The sequence below is a fragment of the Balaenoptera acutorostrata genome, chromosome 7 (assembly GCF_949987535.1).
Source record: "Balaenoptera acutorostrata chromosome 7, mBalAcu1.1, whole genome shotgun sequence".
Taxonomy (NCBI): Eukaryota; Metazoa; Chordata; class Mammalia; order Artiodactyla; family Balaenopteridae; genus Balaenoptera; species Balaenoptera acutorostrata.
Genome location: NC_080070.1, coordinates 104,880,576 through 104,896,866, shown reverse-complemented (window position 1 = coordinate 104,896,866; position 16,291 = coordinate 104,880,576). Strand labels below are relative to the sequence as shown.

Here is a 16,291-nt window from a genome sequence, read left to right as displayed (position 1 = left end):
CAAGCATAAGCAAGATGCAAATACAATAAAAATCAGTCTTCATTCCTCAGGCAGCATGGAGAGTGGCTATAGTACAGAAGGTACTATATATGGCTAGAAGATGTAAAGCAGACTGGGTTCAAAGTATGGCTTTAACATTTTACATACCTGGGCCCCCTGTACAAGTTACCTAAGCCTTTAAGCTTCAGTTACAGAATTTATCAATACATACACCTGGAAGGATCAATGTAAGAATGAAAACACAAAAGCATATGGAAAACATCAAGCATGGGTCTAGCACAGTGTAGGTACTCAATGTCAGTTCTCTTTTCTCCGTTATCAAATTTGAATTGTATCCAACAATACCACAGCATTACCTAAAAGGCTAGATTTCAGATTTAGTTGGAGGCAACTGTAACTAGTTTGTTTAAATCTCATCATAAAGACTGCTTTCATAGATTTTATCCTATATTATACATTTAGCTGATGCCCTTTGGGGATAAAAATAACATTATGAGTCCACTATAGAAAAACCATGCATTTTGAGTTTTCTCATCATAATAATAGTCTATACTTTGGGAACATCACTCATTTTCCAGGCAGAAATATATTAGATCATCACTAAAAATATGTATATATGATAATGTATCTTTCCGTCTCTTCAAACTCTTAACTAATACAGTAGGTCCATAAACAATACGTTCCCTGCATCTCCAACCTCATTCTTCCCCTTCTTTGCTAGCTCACAATAATCCAATGAGATTAGCTCCTCAAACCCACCAGACTCTCCAGCATTTAGATGTCATGCATGGTGTTGCCCTAGAGTCATCAGGTTAGTGCTTAATTGCGTCCCACCTTAAATACCTGGCCCTCGGAGAAGCCTTTCCTGACCAACCATCCTGACAACATTAGGCTGCACTGAATAGGGTGAGGAGGCCTGGGTTCCAATCAGTCATCTGACAACATGGAGTTACGCTACAGCACAAACACACAGCTGGGCAGGTAGATACAACTTCATACGCAACATGATATAACTGGCAACAGTGCATCTGCATTGGCTGGTTAAAAATATTAGCCAGGGCTCTCAGAAGTGACCCCTCCTGTGGAACCTCTGCTGAGAGGCTTAGTGAACTGTCATATACTGCTGATATCAGGGGGAAACAACTCCTTAAAGGGGGATTCCCAGCATGGGCTGATTTGCTTCAGGCTGCTTTTATCCTCTGCTGTCAAACCACATTTTGCAGAATCTCTGGAAGTATTAAAATGGCCTGAGGCACACTGTTATACACGTCAGTAGCACCCTGTACTCTTCTTTAGAGCCTTTTTTACTTGTTTAATATTTCTTTTCTGTTAATGTTTGTCTTCTCCACTTACGGACCGTGTCTACCTGTTGCCTGTTTAATTGCCAGTAACTGCCATAGTAGCCAGCATACAGAGGATTCCCTCTGTATATGTACAATAACCATTCATTGGGTGGACGAATTGAGAAGTGAGAGATGTGCCCGTGTGAAAGAAACACAGTATATGGAAGCTGAGTTTATTTAATGTAATAAACGTGAAGTACCTAAAATAATGCTTGGCACATAGTAAGCATGCAATTACTGTTGTTGTTTTTTGCTTAGCCAGAACAAAAACCTCCTGAGGATAATACAAGAGGTGAGTTATTGACTGATAAATAATATGGCTGAGCACACGCTGTGTGGTTATCCCTGTCAGAATATAGCGCAGTGTACTAAAGGAGTCATCTTTCACCTCATCCACCTCAGTTGTTTTTGAGTTAATTCATTTTAATATTTGAATATACAAATTTAAAAGTCCCATATCTTTTCACATATTCACAATTGAGTACAATGCTATTAAATAAAACCACTCACAAAAATAATGTCTTGACCATATAAGTACCTCTATGGAAAAGAGCAAAGAGATATATATCCATGCTTCATTCTCCCAATGGATAGAAAGAAAATTGGTGCCCTTGAATATTGTAAGGAAAAGCCACACACATTCTTTCTAAGACTTGTGAAAATGAAACAAAGAAAGAAAGCACAAAAGACCATATATTTTAAGTCACTGAAATCCCAACACCTACTTTAAAATAATAAAAAGAAGTAAAATCTGTAAAAAAAAAAAAAAAAAAAAAGACCTGAGGTCATTCTGCCTCATTTTATCCCAACACTGCAGCAATATTTCCTGAAGAATTAACTGAAGAAAGTGATTCAGGGAAGGAATACCTACTGGAAAAAGTTTTTTAAGGCTATCAATCTAATTTGTTTTGGAAGTGGATTTTTTTGGTATTTTTATTTACTAAGCTTTCACACTTTTTTTTTTTACTTTATTTAACGGCATGTTTCGTTTTCCCCAAGAGTCCATTTTCTACAAGTCTTTGATCTAACCATCCACGTTTTGGTCGTCTATATACTTTTTGGGAACTTCCTATCACCAATGGAGAAGGAATGTGGTTATAAAATCAAATAATTCTTTCACTGTCAGAATCTAATGCATTAACAATCAGACACAACTATGTCTGATCATTAAGCAACAAATTTTAAAATAAACAACCACTTATAATACTCCAGAGGGAAAAAGAAAACCCTCCACTATGTATATACATCAAATAAAAGTACTCTGGTAGAAATGGACATCCGCGGACTAGTCTAGTCAGCCGTTCTACTTCCACACGAGGAATATTCCTAAGTCACACAAAGGTGCCTTTACTAAGCTTGAATGATATAATACATATGGAAAATGTGTTCACCACTTGATCTATTGCTTCTTGCTAAAAAGGTTGTTCTTTTCCATGGGGCCATAATGACATTAAGCCTCAAGTACATTCAGAATAAACATTTCCATTTTTAACGTCATTCACTTTCCGTGGTTTTTTCCTAAAATTAACTCATGTTTAAGCCTACGGGGTTAGCAAAGATGAAAATCTCTTTGGAATAAATAGGGGAAAAAATACGAATATTCTAAAGAAAGATACCTACCTCGGGCCCCGTGATGTGCATCAGACCAGAAACAGCAGAGGCAACGGCATCGTACCCAGCTCGCTGAGACAGTGGGCCTGTCTGACCATACCCTAAGACAACAGGAAGAGATATATTTAGCACCACCCAGGGAGAGCAACAGTACAATAGTGTGTGAAAACCATCTGTATCGGGGCTTCCCTGGTGGCGCAGTGGTTGAGAATCTGCCTGCCAATGCAGGGGACACGGGTTCGAGCCCTCGTCTGGGAAGATCCCACATGCCGCGGAGCAACTAAGCCCGTGAGCCACAATTACTGAACCTGCGCATCTGGAGCCTGTGCTCCGCAACAAGAGAGGCTGCGATAGTGAGAGGCCCGCGCACCGCAATGAAGAGTGGCCCCCGCTTGTCGCAACTAGAGAAAGCCCTCGCACAGAAACGAAGACCCAACACAGCCATAAATAAATAAATAAATAAATAAATAAATAAAATTAAAAAAAAAAAAAAAAAAACCATCTGTATCCAGAAATCCTACAGCATTTTGTTACTATTAGGTCTATACTATCCCTTGAAGGAGGCTGTAAAATTTAATTATGGTGTTATACCCCAGAAGGTTGCAAACTGGTGACTTGTGGGCCAGATCCCCATTATACGAATGTTTTGTCTGGCCTGAAGAGTGTTTTGAAATGTTTTTATTTAGTTTCCAATATTTAAAGATCAGGAGATAGCACATAATATACAAATTTCTGGCTTTTCTTGAAAAACCAGAAAACACATTCAAAACTAGGCTCACATCCTCACATGCCAATAATCAATTAGAGTTAAGTAACAGTTCTTCCCTTTGCACGGGGCATAAATTCTCCAATTTGCCACACTCTCCACCCCTCCTTAATCCTTTATGCTTCAGTCTGATTCAATCATTAACTGACCTTCCAGACTCCAATAGGTATTTGCTACTCTTGCTGCATATAAAACAATATACAAAGTAAAACAAAACAATGTCTCCCTAGGTTCTATTTACATATTTTTTCAAGTATGCAAAGAAAATACAAATGATAATTTAAAATTTGAACATAAATAGAATTAATACATCTCCTGCCAGTGCTTTTTAGGATTACAAAGAGAAGGTGAAGGTGTCACTTTTTTTTGCCATCAGCAAAAATTAAAAGAACATAAAGGGACTTCCCTGCTAGTCCAGTGGTTAAGACTCCACATTCCCAATGCAGGGGGCCCAGGTTCAATCCCTGGTCAGGGAACTAGATCCCGCATGCCGCAACTAAGAGCCCACATGCCGCAACTAAAAGATCCCGCATGCTGCAACAAAGACCCAGCGTAGCCAAATAAATAAATAAATATTTTTAAAATAAAAGAAAAGAAAAGAACATAAAAATATTTTATCCTGCTCTCCTCAGTTCTGGTGCTTATTGTTGGATAATAAAGGTTATATGAGGAGCTACATAACTCTGTCTCCAAATCCCATATATTTTGCTTGCTTCTCCAGCAACCTGGAACACTCTCCCTCTATTTCACTCCATATATGTACATACCTCACTCCCTCACATCCTCCAGCTCTGCACTGAAATGTCTCCTTATTAGAGAGGTCTTCCCTGAAGAACTCTCACTTTTCACTCTTAAGCCCCATTACCTCATTATATTTGACTTCATACCTCATATCACCACAAGATATATAATATAGTTTATTTATTTATTTTCTGTATCCTCCCTACTCAAAGGTATGCTCAAGAGAGTTTTTTTAATTTAATTTACTGCTGTATTGCCAGCATCTAGAATAGAATTCAGTAATGGTTACCAAATGAATAAATGAATGAATACTGGTTATATAAAAACAATTATCTTTAAAAAACAAATTAATGAATAAAGAAACTAAAGAGGCTTTTTTTCTGTTTTGTTTTGTTTTTGACCAAAATGATAATATAGGATGCCAATTTCCTCCTCCCATGGACACAGTGATTGTACAGCTACACACAAAGCACTTCTCTCCAAGAGAAACTGAGAACTGAGAAACTAGAGAAATCCAGATGAATGACTCTTATACATTGGGCAACAGAGACAATACCCATATCGAAACTGGTAGGAAAGGCTAAGACACTCTCATCATAAACCTCACCCCAGGCATAGAACCATACAATTAGGAGGAAACCCCAAACTCCCAGCTTCTCCCTGAGGAACAGGCAGTACAGACAGCACATCTAGTGTCCCAACCTTTAAGGCTCCCACCTGAGAAACAATCCCGTAAAACTCCTATCTCTGATGGCCAGCATTCATGAGTCCTACAGGACTATGGCAAACAAAGAAGAAGTTACTGATAGGATCATGAGCACTAACCACAACTATCCCCCCAGGTCTCAGGACTGAAGGAGGAGCAAAAACATCCATCTCCCAGTCTTTCCCTGGAAAGGGTTTGACTTCATACCTTACAAGCTGTTGCCTCAGGGTCTAGACACTAATTGACAACATCTAACTGATCCTACCTGGAACCTGAAAGAATCAGTGGGCGCTTACCCCACCTTCTCCATCCAGCTCACGCCAACAATAAAACCAGGTCACCATCATCTCTCTAGAAGGAGCTTCTATACACGTCTCGTGCCCCACCTTTTGTAGCTACTGCCTGGGAGATGGGCCCCCATATCACCTGGCTCTGACTGTCAATAGAGCTTGCAGTTAACAAGTCCCACTGGACTATAGTAAACAAATAAGCAGTTTGTAATGGGCTCAAGGCTCAGTGCAAGGGAGAAGACAAAAAGCCTACCTCCCAGTTTCTCCCCAGAAAGTGCTTGATGGCATACTTTCCCAGCTGTTGCCTGAGGGTCTGGCTTCGAATCAGCCTGTATCTAAGTGCTGACTACAATCATCCCCTTTGGAACTTAAATGGCTCTTCTCATACCCTCAACTACTAAAAGGCATGAAGAAGGACAGTGGTTTGGACAGTCACAAAGGTTTGAGAGGCATCCAGGAGTTCAGGCTGGGCTGATTGACAGGATTCATCTGCTACACAAGACCATTCTGTCAAGACTGAAAGAGGTGCTGTTGAGCTAATGCACAAAAACCGACACAAGCATTCAAGAAAAATGAAGAAACAAGGGAATATGTTCCAAACAAGAGCACAGTATAAATCTCCAGAAACCAACCTTAATGAAACAGAGAAAAGTGATTTACCTGACAGAGAGTTCAAAATAATGCTCAGAAAGATGGTCACAGAGGTCAGGAAAGCAATGCATGAACAAAGTGAGAATTTCAACAGAGACTGACAATATTAAAAATTACCAAACAGAAAGTATAGAGATAAAGAATAAAATAACTGAACTGAAAAATTCAATAGAAAGGTTCAACAGCAGGCTAGATCAAGTGGAAGAAAGAGTCAGTAAATTAGAAGACAGAGCAGTGGAATACATCCACTCAGTGAAGCAAAAAGAAAAAAGACTAAAAAAAGGAGTGAAGATAGCTTAACAGATTTATAACGCACTAAAAAAATGGGGCAATATACACATTATAAGGATCCTAGAAGACGGGGGGGGCGGGGGGGGACCTTATTCAAAGAAATAATGGCGAAAACTTCCCCAACCTGGGGGAAAAAAACAGACATCCAAATCTAGGCAGCCCAAGAAGTACCAAATATGATGAATCTAAAGAAATTCACACCCAGACATTATAATTAAATTGTCAAAGACAAAAACCTTAAAAGCAACTTGTTATATACAAGGGAACCCTCATAAGACTATCAGTGGATTCTACAATAACCTTGCAGGTCAGAAGGCAGTGGGATGAGATATTCAAAGTGCTGAAAGGAAATAAAAAAGACTGCCAAACAAGAATACTCTACCCAACAAAATAGTCCTTCAGAATTGAAAGAGAGATAAAGAGTTTCCAGACAAACAAAAGCTGAAGGAATTTATCACCACTAGACCGGTCTTACAAGACATGTTAAAGGGATTTCTTCAAGCTGAAACAAAAGGATGCTAATTAGTAACATTAAAACATATGAAAGTTTAAAACTCACCGGTACAGATAAATATATGGTTAAATTCAGAATACTCTAATATTGTAATGGTGGTGGGTAAATCACGAATAACTCTGGTATAAAGATTAAAATTAAAAATATTAAGACCACCTATAACTACAGTAATTTGTTAATGAATGCACAATATTAAAAAGATTTAAATTGTGACATCAAAAACATCAAATGTTGGAGAAGAGTGTAAAAATGTAGAATCTTCTTATACATTTGAAGTTAGGTTGTTATCAGCTTAAAACAGGCTATTTTAGCTATAAGACATTTTATGTAAGCCTCATGGTAACACAATACAAAACCTATAGTAGACATACAAAAGAGAAAGAGAAAGAAATCTCAGCATACCACTACAGAAAATCATCAAATCACAAAGGAAGAAAAACAAGAGGGAAAGAAAGGAAAAAAGAAATGACAAAACAACCAGAAAACAATTAACAAAATGGCAATAGTAAATCCATAACTATCAATAATTACTTTAAATGTACATGGACTAAATTTTCCAATCAAAAGACACAAAGTGGCTAAATGGATAAAATAAACAAGACCCAACTATATGCTGCCTATAAGAGATTCACTTCAGCTTTAAGGACACAGACTGAAAGTGAAGGCATGGAAAAAGATACTCCATGCAAATGGAAACCAAAAGAAAGCAGAGGTATCTATACTTATATCAGATAAGGTAGACTTTAGGACAGAGACTATAATAAGAGACAAAGAAGGACTTTATATTGATATAATGATAAAAGGGTCAGTCCAACAAGAGGATATAACATTTGTAAATATTTATGCACCCAACAGAGAAGCACCTAGATATATAAAGCAAATATTAACAGACCTGAAGGGAGAAAGAGACAGCAATACAATAACAGTAGGGTACTTCAATAATCCACTTTCAACAATGGCTAGATCATCTAAACAGAAAATAATAAGGAAATATTGGACTTAAACTACATGTTAAACCAGATGGATTTAACAAACATTTACAGAACATTCATCCATCAGCAGCAAAATACACATTTCTTCTCAAGCACACATGGAACCTTCTCAGAATAAATCATGTGCCACAAAACAAGTCAATAAACTTAATAAGACTGAAATCATGTCAAGCATATTTTCTGACCACAATGGTATGAAACTAGAAATCAATTACAAGAAGAAAAGTAGAAAATTCACAAATATAGAGAGATTAAACAACATGTTACTGAACAACCAATGTGTCAAAGAAGGAATCAAAACATAAATCAAAAAATTCTTTGAGACAAATGAAAATGGAAATACAACCTACCAAAATTATGGGATGCAGCAAAAGCAGTTCGAAGGGCAAAGTTCATATGATGAATTCCTACATCAAGAAACAAGAAAGGGGCTTCCTTGGTGGCACAGTGGTTGAGAATCTGCCTGCCAATGCAGGGGACACGGGTTCAAGCCCTGGTCTGGGAGGATCCCACATGCCGTGGAGCAACTGGGCCCCGTGAGCCACAACTACTGAGCCTGCGCGTCTGGAGCCTGTGCTCCGCAACAAGAGAGCCCGTGCACCGCAATGAAGAGTGGCCCCCGCTCGCCGCAACTAGAGAGAAAGCCCTCGCACAGAAACGAAGACCCAACACAGCCAAAAATAAATAAACAAACAAATAAATAAATAAGAAACAAGAAAGATCTCCAATAAACAACCTAACTTTGTACCTCAAGTAACCAGAAAAACAAGAACAAATGAAGCCCAAAGTTAATAGAAGGAATAAAATATCAAAGAACAGAAAAGAAATAAATAAAAGAGAGACTAAAAATACAATAGAAAAGATCAATGAAACTAAGAGCTGGTTCTTTGAAAAGATAAACAAAATTGGCAAACCTTTAGTTAGACTCACCAAAAAAAGAGAGCAAGAACTCAAGTAAATAAAATCAGAAATGAAAGAGATGTTACAACTGACACCATAGAAATACAAAGAATCAAAACAGACTACTATTAACAATTATACACCAACAAATTGGACAATCTAGGAGAAATGGATAGATTTCTAGAAACTTCAAGACTGAATCATGCAGAAACAGAAAATCTGAACAGACCAATTACTGGTAAGGAGATTAAGTCAGTAATCCAAAACCACCCAACAAACAAATGTCTAAGACCAGAGGCTTCACTAGTGAATTCTACGGAATATTTAAAGAATTTCTATTCCAGAGCAGCTAGTTTATAGCTGTAAAGGGCATCCTAGACCAGACTTCCAGTCTTGAACACAATGGTTTTTAAACCACCAGTATCCCCAGCATAAAACAGGCCTCCAGGAGTAGAGAGAAGCTCCGCCGTAAGGCAGGAACACTCAGTGCTAGTGAACCACCTGCTATCTCAACAGGAAGTCAAGAGAATGAATTAGCTTCAGTCCACTCTAGGTAGAGAGTATCAGGAGCTCAGGCTTCTGGCCAGGAGCCCAAATGCCTCAAATGAGACAAAGAGAGGCCCCTCACCCATCAGCACAACTCTAAATGAAGTCTTCTAAACAAAGGCCTGCAGGAAAACATGCTCAAAAAAACGAACAGTTTGCTAAATAAAAAGGCACCATAATACTTGCCTTGTGATACAAATTCTCTTGTTCAGCTTACAACAAGGGGGAAGCACAAATATCCTAATTACTTTAAATTACAACTTCCAAGTATCTCTATTAAAGAGAAATATAAATATTTACTCTCAGGGAGGCAGTATGGCATAGTGAATAAGAGGATAAGTTTTAGGATTGAAAAAAATCTGAATTGAAATTATAGCTCTGCTAACTACTAAATCTTCAACAATTCATTTAATCTACCTGAGCCTCAATGTCCACAGTATTCACATTTATCTCATAGATATATTATGAGGATTCAATTTGATAACACAGCATAACTAAAGTACATTTTACAGTGAGAGCTAAATATACTTACTTAATAAATATGCATTGATTAATATACTACTAACATAGTAGCTTGCTCTTTCCACAAAATATTGAGAATAACAAAAATTGCCTTGAGGTATGTTGAAATGATGAGGAGAATAAATATTCTAAGCATTGCAATTATGTTGTTTAACAACCCATTAAAATTGAAAGTTTTTGTACTTGGAAACCAGCACATGTTCATTTTAGAAAAGAAACTTGTGAATAATAACATATATTTTTGGTAATATGATTCAAAAATTATTCCACCTTTCACCTTACACTTGCCTTAACTACTTAAATACTGACAACCAATACCATCATCAACAAATATTTATAAAAATAAATTTAAAAATTTAAAACAGGAAACTGACATTACCAAAATGGTATTTTGCAAAGATTACTCTGTTGGCAATGTGAAGACTGAATTATTTATTAATAATTTAACAAAGAGCTGAAAAACTGGTAAGCACGGGATCCAGATAGTTCTTCTTACTTTTATTTTTAGTTTTACAATTCCAAAAACGACCATGATCAAAATCCAAATTACAGAGGAAAAATTTAAGCATGTTAGTTCTATTTTATATTCAAGTAAGGGAGGTAAGGAAAACCTAGGAGGTTATGGAAAATCAGAGAGGAACATCTTTCTCTCTGTCTCCTCTCTCCTCCCTCTCTCTCCACTACCCCACCCCCTTACTCACCCACATTCATTTTAAGGAGCAATCTCGCCATCTTGTGGCTTTTACAAACATTGACTATAAAGCAAAACTTGAACTTCCAGACGTAAGTAAAAAATGCAAGGGAAGGAAACTAAACGGAAAAGATTTCTTGTCTTTTAATATTTGCCCTGAATACCAGATGCTCTGGCCTGCCCACTCCTGGCTTCACTCATTTTTCTTCTTAATCATGTCTAACTTTTTGTTTCCCTTTTCTCCTTAACCAAAACAGGAGTATGTTTAAAGTTAGTATCATTCCAGCAGCTACAGAAACTCCAAAAATAGATTGTTTACCTGAAAGGAGAACAGAAGCAATAGAATATTTTACAGTAAATAATGTAATCCTTCAAAATGTATACAAATGTCTGGACTTCTTTCCCTGATCATTTTCTAGTATATAGATTGTTTCTGAATTAAAAGATTATGAACTCAATGCATTTTATTTTTTAAAAATATTTATTTTCTTATCTGTCCACTGAAAAGGCCTAGAAGCAAAGACTAACCCAGTAGCGGTGAGCGTCACCAGTACCCAGACGGTGGTCTCTAAATGCCATTTTCCACTAAAAGAAATTAAAATTCCTTGGGGAAATGGTTGATTCCAGGATAGGGCAGGAAATATACAAAATGCACCTGGAATATATTGTTATACCAGAAATCAAAGAAGCTATCAGACTATTAGTCATGTCAAGAGTATGCAGAAGCCAACTTAAAAAGGCCTTGGGCTTCCCTGGTGGCGCAGTGGTTGAGAGTCTGCCTGCCAATGCAGGCGACACAGGTTCGAGCCCTGGTCTGGGAAGATCCCACACGCTGCGGAGCAACTAGGCCTGTGAGCCACAACTATTGAGCCTGTGCGTCTGGAGCCTGTGCTCCGCAACAAGAGAGCCCGCAATAGTGAAGAGGCCCGCGCACTGCGCTGAAGAGTGGCCCCCGCTGGCCGCAACTAGAGAAAGCCCTCGCACAGAAACGAAGACCCAACACAGCCAAAAATAAATAAATAAATAAATAAATAATGCAACCAACCATTTAAAAAAAAAAAAAAAAAAGGCTTCCACTGGCGAAAGATGAGACCATTTTGAGTATTAGTAAGGATAACAGCTGCAGTGGACTGAAACACAACAAATATGTTAAATTCTGTGAGTTCCTAATGATATTTTTTTAATCATTAGTCACCCTTGGAAGATACTAGGGAATAAATTCATTATTATGACAATTGGTAAATAGAAAGAATTTGCATCTACCCTGCCTTTCCTTAATGATCTATACTCAGGTTAATGACAGTTGATGAAGGGAACATTATTTTTCTGGAAGTGTTCCATTCAATATATGAAGAAGGAACGGCAGAATCAGGATGTCATCATTTTGTAACTCCTAATGGATCAACAGATCTAGGCAATCACCATCAATGGCTGCTAACATCACAAACAAGAGCAACAGCCCGCCCATGCGCTCCAGGGGAACTACACACCACCTTCTATGACATATTCTTGACCAAAAAAAAGAAAAACTCAAACCAAAATCTGAGCAAACCTATAGATATGTCAATTTGTAAATAATAACAATGACAAAAATTAAACAACATGGGAATGTAATCAGCAAAATTCAACCTACCCAACAGGACAAAGTGAGATTTTTTAAACAAATAAATTTTAAGAAAAAAGAGATTGAGAAGCAACTATAAATTAAAGGAGATTTGGGGGCTTCCCTGGTGGCGCAGTGGTTGAGAATCTGCCTGCCAATGCAGGGGACACAGCTTCGAGCCCTGGTCTGGGAAGATCCCACATGCCGCGGAGCAACTAGGCCCGTGAGCCACAACTACTGAGCCTGTGCGTCTGGAGCCTGTGCTCCGCAACAAGAGAGGCCGCGACAGTGAGAGGCCCGCGCACCGCGATGAAGAGTGGCCCCCGCTCGCCGCAACTAGAGAAAGCCCTGGCACAGAAACGAAGACCCAACATAGCAATCAATCAATCAATCAATCAATCAATAAATCTTTTTAAAAAAAGGAGATTTAAGAGACATATCAATCAACCGCAATGATTAGACTTCATTTGGATCCCAATTCAAATTAACAAACTATAAATAGAAAGAGAGAGAGAACTGGGAAGATCTGAACATCAACTGCATATCTGATGTTATTAAGGAATTATAGGGTTTTTTTAATTTACATGTGATGACACTGGGTGTTTATGCTTTAAAAAGAGTCCTTTTCTTTTAGACATATTCTGAAATATTTAGAAATGAAATGATATGAAGTCTGAGATATGCTTTTAAGTAATCAGGGGAGGGAGAATAGGTGGGGTTGTAGGCAAAATAAGATTGGCCATGAGTTGATAATTATTAAGCTGGATAATGTGCACCTCAAGAGCCATTATACTATTCATTCTACTTTTATGTAACCTTAAAATTTTCCACCATAAGATACCAAAAAACAATTAATTTTAAGAATGGCATGCAAATTTCATTTTGTATGTCTAAAAGTACGCCAAGGAATATTAGAGCTGAACGGACCTGGGGCAAAAATTCTTGCTTTACAGATGAGAAAACTGAGGCCCACAGAGGTTAAGTGACTTGTCTAAAGTCATAAAGCCAGTCAATAGCAAAACTAGAACTAACACTGAAGTTTTCAGTTTCCCAGTCTGGTTCTCCTTCATCTGAACAGGATGTCTGAAGACTCTTAGCCACTTTCTACTTTATACTTTACAGGATTAATTCAGAAACAAATTCAAGACCCAGTCTCAATAAATGTTTTTGGTTTTTTTAATTTGCGTGCTTTGTTTTGTAGACATCTCCCTTATCATACCTTTTTCCTCCACTGTGACAATTAAATGAGACATTTAGTAAATGGGCCAAAGTTTCACATTCTTATGGCTTTTCACTCAACTTTTTCTATTGGCATTGTGAAAAACCTTCCTGTTGATTTGAAAGATTTCCCACAATCATACCTTGCATTTAATAGGGTTTGTCCTTCTGTCACATGCATAATGATTTAGAGTCTCACAGTCACACCCTGTTTTGGTGGATTATTTTTTCTTTTTCCCTCAGGTCACAGATACAGCATTTTTAACTGTAAGATACGTACCTTTCTACACGCAAGATTACAAAACTAACCTCAGCAGGATTCATTGAGTTTCCTGTAAACCTCAATAAGGGCAAGAGAACTCCCTGCAAACATGCTAACCAATCAAAACTAACACTTAACCAAGGACTCCATAAAGCAAGAGTGGTAATTTAGGGTGATGGCGGTAATAATAATGATAATAATAATAATAATAATAATAATAATAAGAGTTAACATGTACAGAGCACTTGCTATGTTCCAGGAACTGTGCTGGTGCTTTGTATGTGTCATCTGATTTAAGTCTCACAAGAATTACATGAGGTAAATTTTATTATCCTATTTGAATTACTATTGAGAAAAGTGAGGTTCTGAGAGATTAAGTGCTTTACCCAAGGTCACAAAGCTACTTGCTGTGATTCTGTAACTAATTATTGACGCTTTGACACTCATTACAATGTAACCATTTTTGAACAATATTTCCATGAGTATTAATAGTTCGTACATTGTTCAAAGACCAAAAATGTGACTATGGTTTGCTACCTCAATAACCTATGAAATTAGATCCCTCAACCTCTATCACAGAGAGGCAGCAAAATTGGTTGATTAATCGTACAGCACCTAAAACATCTGAAATACTAAGAAGTATATGTTCCTAGTCAGAAAAGGCAAATAAATTTGTAAATTAAGCAGTATTACTACAATGCAGCAAAAAGAAGCATACTAAGAAAAAATGCTTATATTGATGATAGCTGGTAATACAGAATTACCACTTTTTTATGATATCCAATTTGATGATACTAATATATAAAAATATATTTTGTTTGACAATTGCTTCTTATGCATAGGTTTCATTTTCCCCAACTAGTTAGTATAACACTAAGCAGACAGTGGAAACTTAATAAATACTCATCAGCTGACTGGTGCATATTTTTGTATTTTATACTATTTCATGCATGCCTATGATATTCTTCACATAAACTATCAAAATAAATGTTTTTTTACAGGGCAGACAAGAGTAAGGGGTAACTGGGTGTCAAGATACTATCTTGCTTATAATATACAGTGTGTTTTTTATGGAAAAGAAGTAAAAAGTCTTCAAAACTCTCATCATCCAAATAGAGTCTACAATTGCAAAAGCTTTGGTGATCATGCCAATGCATCCTGCTAAAAGTGACTTTAACTACATGCCCAATCATATAAGTACACATACACACACACACACACACACACACACACAGATTAACCTAAATCTCAGAAGACTTATTCAAGTAGGAAGGGAAAAAACTATTATAAATCACAATGATATAATGAAAATAAATTGCAGAATCTGCCATTAAATTAAGAATTCAAATATATTTTCATGGAATCTATTCGAAAGAAACTACTAGGAGTTACATCTACATTCCAAGAGTCAATATTTTGTACAAGATGAATGCAGCTCACATTCTGACAGATGCCCCATAAAATTATTAAAGAATAAAGAGAATTACCATTTTATATATTTTTCATTTTCAGGAGAAAAATCAAATTTTAAATTACATAAATATAAAACATGAGTAGATAAAATATGAGCAGAAAAGAAAATAAAAACCCAGCCAGACTCTCACATAAAACCAATTCCCTATAGCTGATTCCCACACTCCAAATAGCAGCACTACGTCAGCCTATGAAGGGACATTTTAGGCAAAGAACACAGAAATGTTCAGTACTGACCTCTTTACAGAGACTAAACATAATCTCAAATCAAAGCCAGATAAATGGATAACTCAATTGAGTAACAAATTAACAAGAATCACCTTTAGCCTTGTTCCACTGCCAAGAGAAAAGTACTCAATTAAGCACAGTCTACATCTTTATTTAATAGAGATCAATGAAAAAAAATAAAAGTAACCCAAGTAAGAATGATATCAAACAAAATCCAGTAATCTTTGAACTTCCCAAAGTTGGGAACAAAGTCTTTCCAAAAATGCAGACTTCTGAGTAAGCAGTGCTTCCTGAGTAAGCAAATACACATAGTTACACCAAAGCCAAAAACAGAGAAATAAATAACATGAAGCCAGGAAAAACAGTATAACATGTAATGGTGCTGGGTAAAATAATCACTTGTAGAATAAACTAATGGGTTTTAAAAGTTTGCAGTTATGAGCACATCTAGTGCTCAGATCTTGGTTCTTAAATGGGATTCGCCCCTCAATGGAACCAGGGCTCCTTGGAGAAATGGTTAATTCCAGGCTTGGGGGAAGGGGTGTGGGGGGGAGGACCTAAATAAATGTGGAGTATCTTGTGCCAAAAATTAAGGAAGTGCTCAAAGGATGACGAGGACATATCAAAAATACACAGGGAATAGTTTGAAGGTGTTCCCACTGGCCAAATCTGGACAATTTGAGCATCAAAAATAAATCATGATAGTAAAGGATTGTAACAGATTGAATAACATATGAATAAAAGAGTCCAAACTGATATAAATAAATAAATAAATAAAGGAAAGAGAGAGCTCTCCCTTGTAGTAAAAAAGTCAGTTCATAAATGTAAAAGAAATGGTGGAATTAGAAAATCACTATTTAACAACATCATAATAATAGTAAACTCAGGCAAGAATCATCAATGTATGATAAAAACAGTGGAGACAGTTTGAGCAAGTAAGAGA

At 37.0% G+C, this 16,291-nt stretch overlaps 1 protein-coding gene across 4 annotated transcripts in view; it reads right to left on the bottom strand.

Annotated features, from left to right (window-relative positions):
• The window catches only part of SUGCT (succinyl-CoA:glutarate-CoA transferase), a 796,055-nt gene that overhangs the window by 725,104 nt on the left and 54,660 nt on the right, over window positions 1-16,291 (bottom strand). For all 4 annotated transcript variants that reach the window (XM_057549882.1, XM_007187735.3, XM_007187736.3 and 1 more), the window contains exon 7: window positions 2,964-3,055. In XM_057549882.1, coding sequence (XP_057405865.1) covers window positions 2,964-3,055 — 92 coding nt within the window. The remainder of the gene's footprint in view (window positions 1-2,963; window positions 3,056-16,291) is intronic.